This window comes from Rhinoderma darwinii, chromosome 13, assembly GCF_050947455.1.
Source record: "Rhinoderma darwinii isolate aRhiDar2 chromosome 13, aRhiDar2.hap1, whole genome shotgun sequence".
Classification (NCBI taxonomy): domain Eukaryota; kingdom Metazoa; phylum Chordata; class Amphibia; order Anura; family Rhinodermatidae; genus Rhinoderma; species Rhinoderma darwinii.
In genome coordinates, this window is record NC_134699.1 from 51,595,786 (window position 1) to 51,617,896 (window position 22,111).

At 42.8% G+C, this 22,111-nt stretch overlaps 1 protein-coding gene across 3 annotated transcripts in view; it reads right to left on the bottom strand.

The window, feature by feature from the left end:
- The window catches only part of STXBP4 (syntaxin binding protein 4), a 27,954-nt gene continuing 5,843 nt past the window's right edge, over positions 1 to 22,111 (bottom strand). For 2 of the 3 annotated variants that reach the window (XM_075846326.1, XM_075846325.1), the window contains exons 5-17: positions 19,830 to 19,980; positions 19,375 to 19,459; positions 18,151 to 18,230; positions 16,888 to 16,984; positions 14,629 to 14,747; positions 13,209 to 13,259; positions 10,843 to 10,908; positions 8,653 to 8,829; positions 5,832 to 5,948; positions 4,882 to 4,931; positions 2,922 to 3,049; positions 1,572 to 1,629; positions 1 to 251 (exon numbers count right to left, since the gene is read on the bottom strand). In XM_075846326.1, coding sequence (XP_075702441.1) covers positions 134 to 251; positions 1,572 to 1,629; positions 2,922 to 3,049; positions 4,882 to 4,931; positions 5,832 to 5,948; positions 8,653 to 8,829; positions 10,843 to 10,908; positions 13,209 to 13,259; positions 14,629 to 14,747; positions 16,888 to 16,984; positions 18,151 to 18,230; positions 19,375 to 19,459; positions 19,830 to 19,980 — 1,297 coding nt within the window. In that variant the 3' untranslated portion in view covers positions 1 to 133. Of the gene's footprint in view, positions 252 to 1,571; positions 1,630 to 2,921; positions 3,050 to 4,881; positions 4,932 to 5,831; positions 5,949 to 8,652; positions 8,830 to 10,842; positions 10,909 to 13,208; positions 13,260 to 14,628; positions 14,748 to 16,887; positions 16,985 to 18,150; positions 18,231 to 19,374; positions 19,460 to 19,829; positions 19,981 to 20,664; positions 20,745 to 22,111 lie in introns of all 3 variants that reach the window. The other variant, XM_075846327.1, reaches the window with a different exon arrangement.

Below are 22,111 nucleotides of genomic sequence, written 5' to 3' on the forward strand. Positions count from 1 at the left end.
TTAAGAAAATGGCTCGTAACTCGGAAAGTAAAAAAAACGGATTGGGATACAAATTGGGCTTTACTGAACTGGTGACAGGTCCTCTTTAATGACAAATGAAACCACGATCAAGTAAAGATCTAGAGGGTGCATTTCAACAGGTTGATAACTCCAATAAATCCCGAGGGCTGTCCTCAGCATCATCCTCCAGACTGTTTCGGCTCAGTGCGCTGATTATGGGGTGAGTCCATGATGTGCCTTCTGTAACATGGCTGCAAGAGAAGAAGAAATTCATTTAGTGATGGAGAAAAATCAATATGATATTGGTATTTTTCTGTTCTGTTGCGGCCCCCTCTGTGATGTTCATATATCTTAATAGGACATATGGACAAAAGTTGTCTAAATGGGACAAACCCGTAAAATAATAAATTTCTAGATGGTGGCATCAACCACTAAGGGGCGCTAACGGAATACAATTTATACACTGAACGCAATAATGAAACATTATGAGCACCCTCTAGTGGCAGATACGAATTTGTTTATAAATTCCTTTAGATGTATTAATACCCCCCTTTTTACAAGAGAAGAGATTTGCTATAGACTAATAATATATATCTATATACTCAGACAGACATATATATGTATCAAAAGCATGTCATGCTTATCACGTGATTTTAGTAGATCTGCCTCTTTGGGAATATAGGATCTAATTCTAATTAAAGGGGACATATTACGTCAGGCTCTGTTCACATATTTGTGTTTTGGCTTACGTTTCTAAGGGATGCAGTTCCTGATCTGAAGTACCACAAATACCACCGGCGTCTGACGGACCCCATTGAGTTCTAGTGGGGACCATCCGGCTCTGTTGTGGGTTTTGTGCAGCACTATTCTTCCCGTCAAATCTGTCCTAAGACTTTGTTCACATCTGCGTCGGGGCTCCGTTCATGGGTTCTGTCAGAGCTTTCCTTCAGGGGATCCCATCAATCGAACCCTGACTGAAACAAAAGGAAACCATAGGTTTCTGTTTGCATCAACATTGATTTCAATGGTGATGGATCCGGGGGAAATGGTTTCCGTTTGCCACCGTTGTGCAAGGGTTCCGCCATTTTGACGGAATCAATACCGTAGTCGACTGCGCTGTTCATTCCGTCATAACCCTTAAACAACGGTGACAAACAGAAACCATTTGCACCGGATCCGTCACCATTGAAATCAATGGTGATGCAAACGGAAACCTATGGTTTCCGCTTGTTTCCGTCAGGGTTTCTTTCATGGGTTTCGCTGACTGAAAGCTCTGACGGAGCGCCTGAACGGAGTCCCAACGCAGCCTAAATTTACAACGGAGGAGCCTCCAACACAAGTGTGGACAGAGTATTAGGCCTAGTAGGACATTTTTGTTCAGTACACCACACCACATTTCTGCACTCTCAAGACATTTTGCCGATAAAGCAGCTCAGTTTTAGCGGTCTGTGTGACTCCCTACGTGCCAAGTGAGACCTTCTCTGTGTTTGCTTGTAACGTGCTCTATATTCTTACCTATTCCCAACCACATGTGACTCAAACTGCTTACACGGCTTTACACAACTACTTACTTGATAAAGTACTTGATACCATCTGCTGTGTAAGCTTCTTCCCATCCATAAGGGAGACCTGAGGAAAAAAGGAGAGAGACACACATACTGATCAGGTACTGTACACTCCCAGGATAATGGAGACTCGGCAGTCCGTCTCGTAATATGTTACTGCTAATATTAGTAATTACGGCCAAAGTTACTAAGCAACACCTAGAACAATCACAACACCTAGAACAATCACAACATCTAGAACAATCACGACACCTAGAACAATCACATCTAAAACAATCACGACACCTAGAACAATCACGACACCTAGAACAATCACGACACCTAGAACAATCAGAACATCTAGAACAATCACGACATCTAGAACAATCACGACATCTAGAACAATCACGACAGCTAGAACAATCAGAACATCTAGAACAATCATGACAGCTAGAACAATCACGACAGATAGAACGATCACGACACCTAGAACGATCACGACATCTAGAACGATCACGACATCTAGAACCATCACATCATCTAGAACGATCACATCATCTAGAACGATCGCGAAACCTAGAACGATCACAACACCTAGAACGATCACAACACCTAGAACGATCACAACATCTAGAACGATCACAACATCTAGAACGATCACAACAGCTAGAACATTCTAACGGGATATTTTTTGAGTGCAGAGCAGCAAAAAGAGTTGACATCAGGTGTCAAGAAGAATGTCGTCCATAGGCCTCATTTATCAAAACAGAAGCGCTGACCTTGTTTTCCATGGCAACCAATCAACACTAAGCTTTCATTTCTTAGGCTGCTCTGGACAAATGAAAACATCTCTGTAATTGGTAAATATGGGGAACCTGACAAAGCTTTTCCTTAGAGTATGGATAAGTAAGGCTGAATATTTTTTGTGAATAACTGTACGACGGCACCTGTGAACTGTTAAAATAGTGAGTTCCTGTTTTAAGGGGTTGCCCCGCTTTGGCAATCCCTACTTATTAGAAGGGTCCCTTGACTATAAGATGATCACAAACCTCTGCTGGGACCCCCAGAGAATAGATATTATGTGGGGGTACAGCTGGCAGTGCGTGGTCAATTTTCCTGCAGCACCACCTCAGTGCGGGACAGTTAGGACTTTTACGGACGTACATTTACTTTATTATTATTGTTTTTTAAAAGGGAATTTTTGTAGAGTCCTACTACAGGACTTCAACATCTGATTGTATGATGACTGACACTGCAATAATTCTGATAAGCTACAGGCTGTTTTAGGGCGGATTCACATGTGGCAGTTTTTGTTGCAGAATTATTTGTTTATTGTAAACTATGGATTTTACTGTATAACAATAGCCGAAAACTCACAGTCAGCTTCTATAAGTGAACGGACAAATATTGACAGCTCCTTCGCTTCTGCTGTTAGAGCCGCCATGACACCCAATCTATTCTTTCCCAGGATTTTCATTTGGGAGGACAACTTTGGGGCATGATCACTGCAACAGAATTAGAGAAAAGAGAAATAGATAACAAATACAATTTATACAATAAATATAAGGGCATATGGACATCTTATAGGGTAGTCCCCAACTATTATCCACATCAGAGCGCAGCTGCAAATGGCATCTCCACACTGGCGGACTCGGCGTGACCATCTATTACATGGAGGGAAAATGTGTGGCCACCTGCAGCTTCCGCAGCTGTATGTCGCACAGCCTGAGATCACTGAGTTATCGCAATGTTGCGCTTGCGGAATAGCAGTAATGAAAGCAAATATGGCTGCGTTGCAATTCGCCAGTTCCCGCGACACAATAGTCGCAAGAAATCCAAACTTTAGGGATTTCCTGGTAACAGTCGTGTCGCGGTAACCTGGGGGTTGCGAGGCAGCCCCATTCACTTTCATTGCTGCGATGCAGCCGGCGCAACATTGCGATAACAACCTGTGTCGCGCCAAAGTCGCAGTGTAGCCCTAGCCTTAAAGAGGGGCAACACGATGACTCAGTGGTTAGCACTGTTGCCTTGCTGCACTGGGGCTCTAGGTTTGAGTATGACCAAGTGCAAATCTGTATAGAGTTTGTATGTTTTCTCCACATTTGCATGAGTTTTTTGCTGGTTTAACGTCATACCGGCATTCACTCACTATAGAATGGAAGGGTTGATAATGGGTTTTCCTAGGTGCCACCAGCACTTCCTTCCCCCTTTAGCCACTGACCCTCTCCAATGGACTGTAGGTAATTGGGTAAATTGATGGTAACTGAGTGTCTGGCACGAGAGACATTAAAGCAGGTACACTTAGACTGGCACGAGCAAGTACACAAACACAATGGTAATGAGCTGTATCCCATTACCGGTTGAGTCATATAGTGTACTAAGCTGAACAAAGGTAGGCTGTAATGGTTGTTGTTCCCCTCAATTGGCGGATCACCTTAAAGTGGTTATGTGGGGACCAAAATGTATTAGCGGTGTAGTTACTGCAGTATGTGAGTACACCGCTAATATATATTTCGGTCCCCCGCCGCGCTGATTCTGAGATTTTCATAGATTCTATGTTGCACAGCCTTCTTTGAAGATGACACGACTCTCCGTCACGTGACCGACCCCGCTGTACTCTATGTACTCGCTGTACTACTGCTCCTGCTTGTATATAGAGTACAGCGGCGGGATTGGTCACATGACGAAGATTCGTATGGTCATCAAAGAAGACTCTGCAACTTGACTTCTAGTCCCCCTGGCAGCGCTATAAAAATCGATGAAAATCTCAGAATCCCCGCAACGGGGAACCAGAATATATATCAGCGAGTGCACTCACACACTGTACTCACATTTGGTTCGACTGGAAGCTTGAACTACTTTTTAACAGACACAATCAAAAATTGTCATCTGTGATGGTAAAAGTGTAGATTGGCCATAATCGGTACGAATGCAAATTTTTTTTTTTTACCAAAATTGTCAGCTATGTCTCATTTATTAGGACGTAATTTAAAAATACTCAAATGTTTCTCAAAGTGCATATGTATTTCAAAAGAGCCTTTTCTACTGCTAATCACTTTCTGGTCCCATAATTGATGGTAATATATTTTAGTGGGAACTACGGGATCCCTCTTATGATAGCAGCAAGAAGGAGAAGGGGAGAAATCATTGGCTAAATGTGATAGATGTGTTGGGACCTCAACAATCAATGATCACAGATGAGAATGGTTTGGTACTGGAGCTCCATGCCGATATCCTACAATGACGAGCAGAGCTTATAGGTGTAATGTACAGTATAACCCGGTAATGCTCTACAATGCAGCTTTCCACCAAACATAGATGTGCCACCAATGCTTACCAAAGACTTAACGTAGAGCCTGAATTGTCTAACATCACCTCGTGGGTATTCTGTAGGTAAAATAGAGATTTATGTATGTTTTAAAATAAGAAAATAATCAGTTACTGCCAATAAGTACAAAATGACACCCACCTACTCAAATATCAACGTTCTGGTTGCTTTGTTGCAAGGACCAATGTTAAAAAAATAATAATTTAAGGCTCAAAGAGGAACTGACACCTCTCCTGACTTACATGTTTTAGTAAATAATTGTATTCCCCATGAAATAACAATTCTGGAGCATCTTTTTTTTATAACTCTGCATTGTACCGTTCCTCTGTTATTGCTCCTAGAAATTTCTGAATAGATTGACAACTGGGTGTTACCAGTTGGGGAGGGGGTGTCATTACAAAGTGACAATATCCAATCAATGCTGACAGGGTGAGACTGTATATCGACGCACCTCTCATTTAACAAGGGTGGGCTCAGCTGGTTAGACCGCTCCATACTCCCCCTCCCAACTATGACATAAATGTATGCCAAATCCTGGGAAGGGGTTAAATGAGTTGCCTATTGATCTGGATTTACGTTGCAAAGTGTAAGCACAAAGGAAAACTGAAGCAGTTACTCATAGCGACCAAATTCCAGTTGTCATTTATCAGAGAGCCTATGGAAAATTTAATCGGAACCCTGACTGGTTGCTATTGGTTTCCCCTAAAGTTTTTCCCTTGCACAAGCGTCCCCCTTCTTTGTGTACTAGGGGAGCAGGCTCATCCTTGCCGCCGCAATAACTGCTTTCTGCTTCCTCCATGTAATCTGTTGACGCTCTCAGCGGCTCACACTTTGTAGCCTAGTTTGTATCCTAAGTGCTCGATAAGAACTTCCTAGCGCTATTAGATGCTTAAAAAGGTTTCAAAACGCGTCAGCAAAAAATACCTTAGTTATACTTTAGATGTGTGGCAATCACTTACCTCTACAAACTGCAGCAGTTTTAACGTGGACATTTCAAATGCCTTTCGTGCGGTCTCAGACTTGCGTAGCTGACAATCAAGGACTGTGATCCTGCGTTTCAAATCCTGTATGCAGTCCTATGCAAGAAAATAAACTTGATTAAATTCAGCAAAAAATTATATATTACAAATACTTTCATGTTTTCTGGATTCATTATTATGAGTTAAACAGGACTTTGTTTCGCATTAAACAATAAGGGCTATTGATAATGAGTTTAAGAAAAGAATTCCAATTTTATATTTCAAGCTAAACATTTTGATTTCAGGGCTTTAGGTCATGTACAAACAAAGCGGATATTTTCAGCTGCGAATTTCGCTGCAATCTGTAATTGTGGAGGTTTTTTGAGCAACCTTCGTAAAAAAAAATTCTCATCTAGTCCATTGGGGACACATGCCGTGGGTTTATGTGTGTAATGTTAAGCTCTGCCATTTCTGCTGAACTTTGCTTCCCTCCTTGGCGATTCAGATAGGCTACTGCTATGACATTATCTGTCTGGACTCGGACTGGGTAGTCAGACAGAAGAGTCACCCAATGACGGAGAACAAATAAGATCACCCTCAACTCCAGGAGGTTGATGGCAAGTCATGATTCCTGTTGGGACCACGTGCCATATGGTTCTGGATCGCACCTCCCCAACACTGAAGACTCGCATCTATGGATAGTACCTGCCAGTGGATCAGGAGAAAGAATCGGCCCAAAGGAATAGCTGGAGAAGAGAGCAATCAGTTGTGGGACCGTCGTATGGTCAGGGTTTGTTGGATTTGACGGCCCAAGGAATCTGGAAAGAAGTTCCACCGGGAGAGGATCACCCTTTGAAGTGGAGGAGTGTGAAACTGGCCGACAAAATGGTCTTGATCTAAGCCACTTTTGGTATCCCTGCACACCCTGTTGGAGGGCGAACATCTTCTATGGAGGAAGAAACACCCGAGCCGAAGGGGTGTCAAACATTATTCCCAAGAAGGTAATCCTCTGACAAGGTGTCAGGCAGGACTTGGAGTGATTGACAATCCAACCATGCCAGGGTATCCAGAGCGATCTGTAGACTGGCTAGGTTGCCCTCCAAGACTACTGAAACCCCTGGAGTGAGGAAACGCTATTACCAGCAAGAAGATTTTGGTGAAAATCCATTGGGCAATTGACAGGCCGAACGGGAGTACCACAACCTTATAATGGTGAGGGGAAACAGCAAAGTGCAGGAAGTGCTGATGAGATAAGCAAAAGGAAACGTGGAGGTTTGCATACTTTATGTTCACAGAAGAGAGAAAATCCCCTTGATGCATGGAGGCGATGAGCGAGCGGAGGGACTTGAGTGTGCCCGGAGAGTAGAGTGGGGGCGCACCTTAAGGAGAGATGGGGATGGCTAGTTTGGCGGGGTTTGATATGGAGACCGGCATCCATCACACAGAGGAGTAGGTTGTCCACATGAAAACTTTTTCCCATATGCGATTCAAGTATAGTGAGTTATAAAGGTTCTACGTCCCACTGGTGTCTGGCAAGGCAGTAGAAGGGTCACTACGTCCCACTGTAACAACTGTGGAAAAAATTTACAAGTAGTCCACTAAAATACTGCAATAAGGCAAGGCTAATACCTCCCAGAAGAGGGTGTAATGGCCGTCTACGGTTACCTAGGTTCTCTATAGGTATATAGGCATAGAGCTCCCTGTCTGCAATTACACTGGTTCAGAGTCTGTAGAAGGAGCCTGAGAGAAAAAAAAAAAGTGTGCCTAAGGGCAGAACCTACCCATTTCCAGACAGGCTGGTGCGATCCTACCGATGGCAGACGTAGCACCCAGCAAGGGGTCTTGTGTTCGGTGTCTCCAACTTGTCCGTGCCACTGAGTGAGTGCAGAGAGCGGGAGAAGAGGATCAGCCCCTTCCATGCTGTGATTAGATGCCAGCAGCCATATGGCGGCTGTGCAGCAATCACTGGAGAGGACCAGAAACCGGGACCAAAGCCCCCCAAAAAGGCTGGTGAAGAGGGGCAGAAAATGGTGGCCGGAATTAGAAAAATAGCGGCTTGGAGACGGAGATGTAAGTGAGTCATTAATAGTGCCTCTGTACTAAGCCCCACAAGATGCGCTGGATATTAAATGCAGTGCACAACGCGCCATGTGAGATGCACCAAAAATGTGCCTGGCGCACAACGTGCCCGCTAGTTGCTTCGGGGGGAGGGGGGTTAGGATCTTTGTATACTGGACCCCCTTAGAGTCCAGCTAGCTTCACTCCCAAAAGCTTAGGACCAGCTTCATGTGCCATCTACAGGTGAGGTGTGACACTGATAGGGTGCAAGAAGTTGTTTCCTAGGCTGGTGGACGTCAGAGGAGCTCGCGCTCTTGTCTTGATTTTGGTAGAACAACGATGCCCCTGTTTTCCAGCTAGCAGAGAGGAAAATAAAAAAATAAACGAACATAAAAAAAAGAGTAAAGAACAATAAAACACCTTTTCATTTTACTTTAAAAAAAACAAAAAAAGGTTTACCTTCTTTTTCTCCCCTCCATTAGTGATAACTATTCTTTTCATGCCAGTGCATTATGTAAGAGCATAATAATATGCAAAGTCATCTTCAAAGTCATAACCAAGGTACGTCCGAACAGGCATTTTGACAGGACGTAGGCTACCTTTATATATGTGGGAACCCAGGAAGATCACGATTCTGGGGTTCAAGGTGAGACAACAAAATGGAGCCCCCTGAACACAGTGTTTTAAGCATTAGGGACCTCTAATTCAATTGTCACAGGACTAATCGTACATGGGAACAGGACAAGGTAGCTGACAAGCTTACGTTAGTCTGACCAGAATGATCAGAAAGTTGGGCTTTGAGCTCCACGATTTCCGCTTCCAGGAGACGGATGACTTCTTCATAGTCCACCTCCATGCCACGTGCTTGTTTCTGTGCCACTTCGGCTAGGTGAATTCTATTACGAAGCGCTCTTGTCTCATCAATGGCAGCCTTGGCTTCCTAAATAGGTTTAATTCAATATATGAATGAAAACGGAGGAGGAGTTGGTATGACCGAGTCACCGCCGGTGGTGTTACGAACTACTCCATTCCGTTGAATTCCAGTGATTCAGGATATACGATGTATAATAATACACGTAATGAAGAGAACATTGGAAATTCAATAGAAAGTGTACAATTACACAGGTAAGGACTGAAGAAGTACCATCATTGTTAGGCCAGATTCACACATCGCGTATTTGTTGCAGATTTTTGAGCCAAAGCTGGTTTCAAAAGGAATGGGAAAAATACAGGAAAGACCTAAACGTCTTCCTCCTGGATCTATTTCTGGCTTTGGGGCAAAAATGTGCAACCAATTCAGATTTGTGAATCCAGCCTTATAGTAGGAGATCACCTTAATTTTCTAATGTGCATTCAAGCTGGAATTTGATTGGCTGCAACGGCTACACTTTTTGTATGCAGAATTTTTCTACACTATGGGGGAATTTATTAAGACACGCATTTCTTCCGCCAGTCTCAAACGAAAGTATATCAGAAAGAAATTTATTAAGAAACTCTATTAACTTTGGCGCATCTCGGACAGTCCTGAAGACAGAAAATTAAAGCTACGCCTACTATGAGCAGGCGTAGATGTGCGCTATCATTTTCACCATTTTCTGTCTAAACAAATCATAAATCTGCCCCTCCCAGTTAACCCCTCCCACTTTTTGAAAAGAGGCGAGATAAGAGAAATGTCGCAAATATTTAGGGGAGAATGAGCGGATACCAAATTCCCCCCTAAATGTTATAATCGCGCACACATTGCACAAAGTACATGTCTTTTTTTATTACGTCTCCTTCTTTTATTCACAGCATTTGACAAAAAAAAAAAATCCCACCAGTATAGATCTTCTGACATGTCTGTTTTTGTAAATACTTGTATGAAATAACAATTTGGGAGCGTCTTTTCTTAGAATTCTGCATTGTGCCATTCCTCTGTTATGACTCCTGGAAATGTATGAATTCAATTCCCCCTTAAGGAATAGGTTGAATCTCTAAACCAAATAACCCCTTTATAGGGGTTATCCGGGTTCTTATCATTTTTTACTAATAATTGAAAATGTCCTGAAATAAAAAAAAACAACCAGTGCTCGCCTATCCGTTCCCAGGGCGATCCAGCACCGACGCTCCGGTGGCCCTCCCGTTGATTCTTTACAGCTTTTTTTACAATTTCAAGACATTTGCAGCAATTAGTAATACATTTTAAGAACCAGGACAACCCCTTGAATTAATAATTCTTGCACATTCTGTAATTAAAGGGGTTGCACGAAGGTCACCAACAAAAAACAAACTTCCCAAACGCAACTAAACTGCTTATCCAGTGTTAATACCTCATTATCTAACCTTAAATACATTTTACTAGCTGTTCCTTACCCCCATATCTCGGCTCAAACGCTCCTTCACTTCCGGTTTGAAGCCTGGACTTGGGCGCTTTGGAACTACATATCCCATCATGCCTTTCTCTTGTTCCTGCACCCTAATCGCCGCCTTCTGAACGGAGTCCCCAATAGCTCCGCCCACACCTGAGATTTTTACCTCTTCCTCAATAATATTTCATTGGCTGGGAGGTATGTAGCATGCTCAGTCAGCGTATATATATGGTATACAGTGCATACACTAGACTTCTCTCTTGCGGAATCAGAACATGTGACCTAAAGGGGCTGGCCCTGTGACTGCTGCATTCCTAGGCCAGCCGCTTTAGGTCACAAGTTTGATGTCGCGCCGACACCAACAGGAGTAGGAAGGTGTCACATGTTGCTGTGTCGGCGCATCATCAGGTAGGCTGAAACTACAGAGCTTTCGGGGTCACGTGTCCGGGGTTCCATCTGGCAATTTTGTACAAAAGCTGAAATTCATCACTATTGGTGAGTAAGTTAATATCTATTCATAAGTTTAATACGCAGTAGTTCGGTTTCTCTGGACAACCCATTTAAGGGAAATATTCCGTGTTCACAATGATGTCATATCTACCTACCTTTTGTACATTACAAAGCTCCGCAGACAGCTGAGTGTTGCGCTTTTCAGATTCCAAGAGCTGTTCCTGTAAAGAAGAACACATTTTATGTTGTGTAAAGTACCATTAGGCTGAAATCACACTTGTAGTTTTAGGTGCAGTTTTTGAGCCAAACACAGGAGTGGATACAAAAAGAGAGGAGACATGTCCGTATTTAGTTGAACCAATTGACGGTGCAGCCAATTTTTGTTTTTTCCTTTTCATTTTTTCCTTCCCGCCTTCCAAAAGCCATAACTTCTAAATTATTTTTTAGTCGACACAGCTGTATGAGAACTCATTTTTTGCGGGACAATTTGTGGCGCCATTTAATGTACCAAATAATGCACTGGGAAACGGGAAAAAAATATTTGTAGAGTGAAATGGAAAAAAAAACAGCCATGCCTCCATTATTTTTTGGGTTTTGTTTTTACAACATTCACCACACGGTAAAATTGAAATATTAACTTTATCCTATGAGTCGATACGATTACGACGATACCAAATTTATATTTTATTTTTTTTTCACCACTTTAACAAAGAAAACAATATTTTATTAAGAAAAAAATGTTTTGTGTCGCCATATTCTGAGAAGATTTTTTTTTTATTTTTCCATCCATTGAGTGGTGTGAGGGCTTTTTTTTTTTGTTTGCAGGGCGAGCTGTTGTTTTTATTGGCGCTGTTGTGCCATACATGCGACTTTTGATACATTTTTCAGCGAGGTAATTTGCTGCGTAGTTTTTTATAGACTTGTCAGATACAATTCTGCAACGGAAACGCCGAATAAATTGACATGCTGTGGATTTTAAAATACGCTCCGCAGGTCAATTTAGGTGAAGAAAAAAAATCTGCAACGTGTAGAAGAGATTACTTGAAATTTACTTTGCAAGTAGTGTATTATGGTGCGGACTTGCCGAAGAAAAATTTGTGCGGCAAATCCACAAATCCGCCTCGAGTAAATTTTTTTTTTCTATGCACATAAAAAAAAAAATTAACAGCTTTTTACTTTTTTTAATAGTCTCCTTAGGGTCGATGGATTGCTTGCACAATATACTGCAATACTTATATATTGCAGTATGTTGTGTTTTTTTTTTTACTGGCTCCTATTGAGCCCACTGGCAGTGCTTAAAGGGAATGTGTTGCCAGAAAAACATGTTTTTTTTTTTTTAATTAAACATTTAGTGTGTAGGTGATTAAACATTGTTCAAATTTTTTTTATTTTTTTCACGAGTCAGGAAATATTATAAATTGATTCTAATTTATAATATTTCCCATTGCTGGTCACTAGATGGAGCTATTCCCAAAATTGCAGCATTGCAAAATTGGGTTAAAAGCCCTTGTTCTAGTGAGCTCTCAGCATCCCCCCCTCCTTTATCCTGGCTAGTGCCGGGATAAACGAGGGGTTTGAACGGTCTAACCTCCTACACTGTGTGTCGCCATTTTTTGAGCTAACACACAGTGTAGTAGGTTTACATACAGTAGTAAACGTACACAAACACGAACATACATTGAAATCTCTTACCTGCTCCTGCCGCCGCGGCTCCCTCCGGCCCGTCCGCTCCGTCTGCTGCCGCTGGTCCAAGTGCACAAGTCCGGAAGCCGCGACCGGAAGTAGTAATCTTACTGTCCGGCCGCGACTTCCGGTCCACAGGAAAATGGCGCCGGACGGCGCCAATTTCAAATTGGACTGTGTGGGAGCGGCGCATGCGCAGTTCCCACACAGACGGCGTACACAGAAGTGGATGGGACGGGAGCCGTTCGCAGTCCCTATGGGACTGTGGCTGCCGTATTCCATGTCTGTATGTGTTGTTAATCGACACATACAGAAATGGAACAAAAAATGGCAGCCCCCATAGGGAAGAAAAAGTGTCAAAATAAGAAAAAGTAAAACACAAATAAATATAAACGTTTTTAATAAAGCACTAACATCTTTAACATATGAAAAAAAAATTTGTGATGACACTGTTCCTTTAATAGGAGCACCAAGATGGCAGACCTTAGGCCCCCAGGACAAACATTGGCACCCGGTGATCGCTTCTCAGGGTGGCCAATGGGCTGTTGGAGAGTGCCTCCCCTTCTTCTAATGGCATATATGCCGTGGTTGCCCTAGACCAGCGTCCCCAGTCCTGGCGATCACTGGTGGTCCCAGCGGTCTGACCCCTGCCAATCTAGAATTTTCACCCATCCAGTGGATAGGTAAAAAATACTAAAGGCTGGAATATCCCAAATATCTCATCTAAACGATGCCTTAATAATAATAACAACAGGAAAGGCTGCTCGGAGTGTCTTTTTTTATCATTTGTTTTGGATTACTCTACCACCCTTTTCATTTTTGCCCATTTATCATTTACCTTTAGAGTTTTTATCTGCCCACATACATCATCCTGGTCTCTCCTCTGGACCTAAAATATAAACATGTTGTAGAAAAGTTAGATTAAAGTGAAAGCTAACCTCATTTCCCAATAATTGTCTTCTCTCCCATAATCCCCTGCAGCACCTCACATACTTATGAACTTGTAGGTCCAGGTACTACCTGTGCAGCCTGTGAATATGTCCAATATATCCTTTACGTCAATGCTTCTTTTCCTTGAATTATTCACTCTCACAGAGTATGTTAATAGTTTTGCAAAAACGTTTGCACAATACTGACAACCCAGTAATTGTATTACATTCCAACAAGGCAAATTTTGTATAGCCCTACTTATGTACTGATCATCTATGAATGATCAGGATATAACATTCCTTCCCCTGCAGCAATGGACCCTTAGGTCACGGGATGACTTAAAGGGCTTTATCATGATATATCACCGACAGCCGATCCCCCATCTATCAGCAGAAAGAAGGGGCCGGAGCGATTGCTGAAGTGGTGGTCACTTGACTGCAGTACTTTTGCGAACAGGTAACATCATATATATTTTTTATTTATAAAGAGGACTTGTCATCTCTCCTCACATGTCTGTTTTAGTAAATACTAGTATTCCCCATAAAATCTAAATTCTGGAACATCTTGCCTTAGAACTCTGAGCTGTGCCATTCCTCTGGTATTCCTCCTAGAAATGTATGAATAAATTGACAACTGGGTCTTACCCTTAGCGTGTCCCTACAGTCATAGACTGTGAGCACTGATTGGACAGTGTCTGTCTATGTAGGGACACACCCCCAACTGGTAACACCCAATTGTCAATTTATTAATGAATTTGTAGGAAGAATCACAGAGGAACAGATAAAACACGGAGTTCTAAGAGAAGATGGGGAATACAAATATTTACTAAAACAGACATGTCAGGAGAGCTGACAGGTCCACTTTAAACAACTAGATGGATAATGTGCCCAAAAACAGCATGTGCCCACATTTTGGTCTTTTGCAAACGACCGTTGTGCCACTCAGGCTGTTTTTGACGGCATCCGAGCGGCACTCGATAGTCTTCACGGACCCATTCACTTTAGCGGGTGAATCGGGTCCGTGCAAAAATGTTCAGAGTCTCCGATCCGAGGAAAGATTGAACATGTCCTATTTTTCCTCGGATCACTGACGGGACTCGGATGGCACACACGGTCGTGTGCATCAGGCGTAACATTGTCCAAATTTCATGTAAGAAGGTCGTCTGCAAGTTGTCAGAAAACTTGAAGGGGGAAACAGAAGGGGTTGTCGGTTTTGAAAACCCTCTTTTAACTAGCCTAAAAATTCTATTGTAAAAAATTGTAGAATCGTTACGCTGAGAAGGTATTTACATCACATTATAGGAAAACAGAAGAATAATGACATCTTACCTGACTGGGGACACTGTCTCTAGAATGTGTGTCCTCAAATTCTTCAGTCATCATGTACTGTCCAAAATCTGTCCCTTCTAACTGGAGCTTCAACATCTCTCTGGCCACCTGTAAAAAGTCTATCATATGGAGGAAAACTGTTCAGGATTTTAACAAGGGATAGGTGCACATTTTTAACAGCCTTATGTTTAGGAGAATATAATGTGTTACAATACAATAAAGTACAAAACTTTCCAGTAGAACTTGACAACACAACTTTCCAGCAATGCGTTTTTTCCTTCCATCAGAGTAATTTGTCGGGAGGAGTATCAACGTATACCTCTGATGGAAGGCAGTCACATATCCCACTGTACACTATAGATATACGGTGGGATAAGTCGCCCAAACTCTACGGACAGAGCGCTACTTCAAGCGCTGTGCCGCGTAAGCTCCTGACGTCACTGTCCATATATTGAGCTGCAATGCCGCAGTCGCCGGCCAGAGAATCGCAAGTCTGGTCTCTGGTCGGGGACTCTGGTCCTGGGGAAGCCCTTGATGTCACTGTCCATATATATGGACAGTGACGTTAGGAGCTTTAAAGTGTAGCTAAACTTTTTTTACATATAATAGTGACATGTCAGAAGTTTTAATCAGTGGGGATCCGAGAACGAGACCGATACCTATTCATAAAATGTAGCCGCTGAGCGGCTTTCTTTCTGAGCGGCTCTCCTCGGAGCGGTATAAAGGCTCAAAACCAAGTCTATGAGCCTGTAAAACGCTCACTCGGCTTTTTGAAGAAAGCCGATCAGAAACAAAGTTGCACAGCGCTTCTGCCGCTTTGTTTTAGCGATCGTGGGGGTCTCAGTGCTCGGACCCCCAATGTTCAAAACTTCTGACAGGTCACTATGACACTTCAAAAGTTCTTTAAAAGTTTAGTTACACTTTAAGATGCTGAAATCCCCAGCCAGAGCATCAGCAAAACTTTGACAGGGAAATTTCCGCTACTGGAGGATCCCTTGACGTCAGTGTCCATATATGGAGTTGTCGGCCTACACCCTGACCGGACAACCCTAAAAAAAGAGTCCAACAGGAGAGGGCCAGCAAGATGCCTCTCAGTTACAGAAGCTTTATTTGGAAGGTTGTCTCCTCTGGCCAACAAATGCCCTGAACTGTGCAAGGCCGAAAACTATAGACTAGTATCTGTCGAGATGATGAGCCACTGAAAGGAAAGGAAGAACTTGCCAAGTGTGTCCTGGGATTGGTCCCAGTGGGAGATGATCGCCCCTGAAGGGCCCTTGTGTTAAATTGCGCGTAGGGAAACTTGATGTACTGAGCTGGAACTAGGGAAGACTCCTCTCTGTTTATGACCCACCCGAATCTATTCAATGTTTCCAGGATGATGTTGAGACCGAACACACTGATAAAGCGCCTGTCAGGGTGTTTCTATACCTTACATGGGACTTCTTCAAACTCGCTATAGTTTGGGAATAATCGCCTCCGGCGTCGTCTTCCTTAACATGTAAGGCGCCTCTGACAGCACGTATTAAAGCCTGCATGACAGCTGTCAACTGTGAGTCCTGTTCTACTTCTGGATCAGAGGATCCACCAGAGGAAAAGGACTGATCCTGTTAGGAAGAAGCCTTTCCAGTACTTATTCTTAACTAGGACCCTTGGGAAGAGAATGAGGAGGAAGAGGACAAGTCCCTTGTGCTCCTGAGTCTTTTTTTGTGGCCTACCACAAAAAGAAAACTGCGTGGTATCCAGGGGAGGGGAAGGGGCATTAATTTGAGAGAAAAGACTTTGCCCATTCAGGGGCTGACACATCCTTAGGGGAAGGACAACATCTTGGCAGGCTCTGGATTGCAGGTACTGTGTGCAGAATGAGGTATGCTGGGGGCAGGTGACATTTTTCTTACAGTAACCGCAGGCATAGTATGCGGGAGGTGTATGGTTTGCCTGGACGGAGCCAAGACTCTTTCCTACCTAGTGTCGCCTCCTAGTGGCAATGACCTATACCCATGGTGGTGAACCCCCCAATGAAGCAGTTGTCCAGGATTACAAACAATTCCAGTCCATGGACTTTCTGGTATTGCAGTTCAGTCCCATTCACTTGAATAGGGATTACGCTGTTTGTGTAAAAAACAGCAGACCCTTTAGTTAATTCCGTAAACATCTGCTGACTGGTGCAGAGAATGATTCCTAATATCAGATTGGGGTCCACACCTAGTTCTGTATATAGTGACGTATGATGTCAGAAAGGTCTAATTATGCCGACATTACCTCCATAAGACACTGATTCATTGGCATCCAAGTCCATGTGGCTTCTCATCAACTGTTTCTGTTCCTCTGTGAGGTCAATACCTAGATATTTAAGTGCCTGTGTAAAAAAAATAAAAACAAAAAAAAAATAACAAAAACAGATAAATTACATGCATCCTGTTAGTAAATTGAGGCTAAAAAAGCATAGAATATAAATGATAAAGTTACTGTTCCTCCATGAAAATACAATATATATTAAGGCATCACACCGCAGTCTAGCGTATAGCAAGCATAAGTGTATTTATTGTTATCCCACAAGAACTACAAGTCACGATTATTAATGTTTGTCTCCACCTTTTAGTGCAGGAGCCGGTACAGTAAGGTCCTACAGTGCTGGCTTCCGTACTAATGACAGTAGCCTAGAAGACATAGAAGGTCGCTCTGTCTCCTGTCGATATACCTACCAGGTATGCTATAGAGGCATATGCCAGGTGCTTTACATTCAACGCACGTAAATCCGAAATGTATCACGCCTTACTGCATACTGATATTAATAAGTTAATTGGCTTCCTATGAAATCTGTTCTTGTGAGCCTCATTGGGGACAGAGGTTGATGTAAATGGGTAAATGGTGATCATCTCGGTACAGAGCTACCAAATATGTTGGTGCTATTTAAGCAACAGAAAATCAATTAATTAATTGACGTCAATGCGTGACAGTATGCAGTTTGCTCCTAAGCTCCCTCTAGTGGCATCTGCAGGCAGCCGGCATGTCATCTTTTAACATCTACGTCTATGAGGGGATTTGGATCTCTGTATTAATAAGCATAACATTTTGAACCTATTAAGATAAAAAAAAAAAAAAGGTGTTCCGGACCATATTTGGCCAGATATGCTGATGACTTGCGGATGACTACGGATCCCTATTTGCACTAAAGAAGCTGAAAAAGGCAAGTGCTGCTTTACTAGATCCTGCCCGGTGCTAATGTATTCAATATGGTAGTACATATTTTCTCTAAATAAGGAGTGGTATTAAAAGTAATACTTCCGGATACAGCTTCCTTCTGTTTGCTATGTGTCCGCCTCATTCTTTGGGAAACTTACCCCGTCCATTAGTCATGATTGACAGCTCCCTCCCTACCAGCATGGGTAGGACGAGCCTGTCAATAACAGGGAAGCTTTGAGGCTCATAAATACGCCAGACTTGCAAGACTGAAAATGACAGTAAATATTCGAATTATGATCCTTTAAGCTTTAGGTGAAGCGGTTAATAACTCTCTCTTACCATTTCTAGTTTTTCTACTTTGAGTCGGACATCGGAATTGAGAGAAATCAACCTTTGCTGGTTGTGTCCCTGGTGAGGACCTGTAAATAAGACACCGGGGTGTGCGTTACCTACTGAGATTAATGGTGATTCAGTGCAACTTCTTCAACATGATCACATGTTAAACTTATTCACAACTAAACAATAAGAAAGAAGGGTAGAATGCGGACTACAGATGAATGTAGCGGAGTACAGGCTCATAGACAATCTATTGAGTCCGTACTCCAATACATTCATTTCCGGAAAAAGCCGAACAGACACGAAGCGGCTCAGCGCTTCTGGCACTTAGTTTTAGCGATTGGTGGGGGTCTCGGTGCTCGGACCCCCACCAATTAAAACTTCTGATATGTCACTATGACATGTCAGTTTGTTAAACGTTTAGCTACACTTTAAAAGGGTTGTTCAAGAATAGAGCTCCTGATCGTGATGCAATCACGGGGTGCCGATGGGTTACCATAGCAGCTGGGGGCCTAACAATGTCCCCTCAGGTCTGCCATATACGAGAGCCTAAAACAGGTAAGGGTATGTTCACACGGGCTATTTTCAGCCATTTTTCAGACCGTAAACGCCCCCAAAAAACGGCTAAAAATGCGGGGGCTGAACGCCTCCAAAGATCTGCGCCATGAAACGGCCGAATTTGTCCCCTTTGCTTTCATTATGAGTTTTTTTTCCCCCTGAAGGAATTGAGGCAGATTTTTTGTGCCTGCAAAAAAACTGTGTGCGAACAGGACCTTGAAGTTTATAGAAAAAGCAAAAAACTATTTTTTCTCCCCTTACAAAATGCTTTATAATGGGAAAACTTTAGTAAAAGGTTATTTATGCTGCATGGTGAATGCCATAGAAAAAGAAAAAACAATGCTAGAATTGCTGTATTTTATTTATCCCGCCTCCAAAAAAAACGAAATAAAAAAAGTGAAATTTTAGATTGCGGCAAAACAGTTTTCTTTATTGTGCGAAGTAGCAAACCATAAAAAAAGCCATAGAAATTTGATATCGTCCGAATTGTATCGACCCAGGGAATAAATGTATTTTATTACTTATTTTAGGAACTTGCAGACTTTTCAGTCATCCTTACGCAATTATCTAAAGCAATGCTTGCAACTTTTGTGTTAAATCCCACATTACGTTGTGTGTTTTGTAAAGCAAAGAAGTGAAATGAAAGTGTGATAATAGTGAGACTGTTACCTGACAGGGAAATCTCAGACATTCTCCGGTCTAGAGAGGCTATTATGCGCTCTTCCTTAATAGATCCACTTTGGCTCTGCGCACACTGAGTAGAGGAGGAATGAATAACAAAAAATTAAGAAAAACTGCCGAAACTTCTTTTGTGCAACTTTATAAATACTTTTTATTAACAATTATTTTTACTTCTTGAGATACAGCTGCTTTGTATCCTGTATCCAGAGCAGCTGTATCTAGGCCTGAAACCTGTATCCGTCAGGTCAGCGGCACTGACGGGTTCAGTGTCAGCGGGTCCTGGGTGTCTCGGACAGGCAGGATCGAGCTCTTACCGATCACATCTATGTTCATAACTTAGATGCGATAGATTACAGGTGGATCCTGCAGAGTCCATACAACAAGATACGTGTTTATAGGAGGGTAACATTAAAAGAGAAAGCAGATGGGAATACTGTACTTACAGGTACGTTGGAATTGGTGGAATTTGGGTTTGGGGTAGAAGACATCTTTGGCGATCGGTTAATGGTCTGCTGACCTTTTGATGTTGGTAATACAGAGTCCCTGTGTTCTCTGTCTGGTCTGATAAAAGAGATCTCCCAAAAGGAACATTTCCTGCAGCGTAAAAACACATCCATCAGCCACATGTACACCTCGAAGTTCTAGAGATACAAACCTATCCACAACAAGGTAAGAAAATAGGGCACATGCAAGTACTCAGGAGAACCTCATGCGAAGCACGTGCTTTGTTCTTCCAGATGTTCTCCAACATAAAACCCAGTTAAGGGTGTATTCACATGGTGCGGTTTTGGAGCCGTTTTTTTGCAAAGCGGCCGTAAATCGCACAGAAAAACCGAATGCGGCACCGTTTTGGCTGCACGGCAAATCCGCATTGTGAGAATATACCCTAATACGTTGCATTTTGATCCAGTCTTTTTTAGATAAACCTGGGAATAGATTCCAATAAGAGGATCATTATAAAGCTTATTGTTGCATTAGATATTAGCTTAGAAAAAAAAATTGTATGGAACAAAATTAGCAGAATGACCTAATCAATGTTTAAAGGGTCTCATCACAGACAACCCTTTAATATACGAGCTGCCTCCCGTGACCACCTGCAAATGGCTGATTTTCCTTGGGAAGCTGTGGCCAACCAGACGTACTATAGTGTTACATGAAGGCCATTCAGATGAACGGCTGTCCATCTAATATATGGCGGTCCGAATTTGCCGGAGCGAAAGAGAGCTGTTGCCTGACACGATGGTTATTAGTGATAATAGGATTTTTTTTGTTGCTTACCTGTAAAATCCTTTTCTCGCAAAGTTCATTGGGGAACACAGAAGACTGTGAGTATAGGCTGCTGCCACTCGGAGGCGACACTAAGCAATACAAAAAGTCAAAAAGTGTTAGCTCCTCCTACGCAGGCTATACCCCTATGGCAGACACTGAGCTAATCAGTAGGAGCAACTAGGAGAAGTCAACAGAAGGTTAAACAGTATACTGTAGCAGTGCAGCTACTGGACAGTGCAGAAACTCAGGTTTTAAGCAACCAGGGAGCATGTACAGCAGAGAGGGGTTTCTCTGCTGTTGCTTGGGTGTAAAGCCTGGAATAGGGCCTGGTTTGCTGGAGTGTGAAGGATAGGGGCAGCTTCCACTCCATACAGACAGTCCGTGTCTTGGGCTTCCACTCCATACAGAAAGTCTGTGTCTTGGGCTTCTACTCCATACAGAAAGTCTGTGTCTTGGCCTGTCTGATGAGCTTAGTTAGGCTTCACCTGAGACGGCTCTTTAATTCAGGTGTGTACAGTTCACACAGGGCTCTCAGTCTGGGGAAGACAGGCATGCTAGCCTATGACAGTCACCACCGTGTGAGGTAAAGCTGTGAAGGTTTTGAGGTGATGGGCACAAGGCTCAGTGTCTCGTAGTGAGGGACACTGAATGTGTTAGTTAGAGGCTGGACGACCTAGGGTTTATTTTGTATGTTTTTTGTTGTAACACTGATTGCTGTGGTGAAGACAATAAAGCTAGCTGCGGGGTGTTTATACCTTTTATTCAAGGAGTTGGAGTGAACTTTCTATGTGTGCCAACCATCTCACCCGGGAGATGGCGATCCTGTGAGCTAAGTGGTCCCCAGGTTGTCACAATAACTATAAACTCTTGAAGGCTCAGAGACCAAAAACAAAAGAAATCCGTATAGTAAGCACAGGAATTGACTAAAATCAGAAAAATAACAACTGGGTGGGAGCTGTGTCCCCCAATAAACTTTGCGAGGAAAGGATTTTACAGGTAAGCAACAAAAAAAAAAATATTACTATATTATTGGGGAACACAGAAGACCATGGAATGTCCTAAAGCAGGCCCTGAGGAAGAGAACAAAAGAACATCACCCAACCGGCCGAGAAAACCACTGCAACATGCAGGTACTAGACAGCGGGGGAAAAAAATATCTGAGGATGCAAGTGTGCACGTTATAGAACGGAGACGTGGAGAGAGACCGGGTAGCGGTCTAATGCTACTGAGGAGCAGAGGACCAATGACGCACTGGACAAGAGGCCCCCATCAAAGCGGTGGAAAGGGTTGACAGTCAAAAAAAAGGAAAAAAACTCTCATTAGGCGCAATAATCCTTACAGGAAAACCATATAGATCCCTGAGGTGATAGAAGTCTGGGATGCAGTCCTGAAAAAAAAAAGAGAGTCGAAAAGAACCACATCTGGATGTTTAGAACACATGCCCAGGATTAAAACA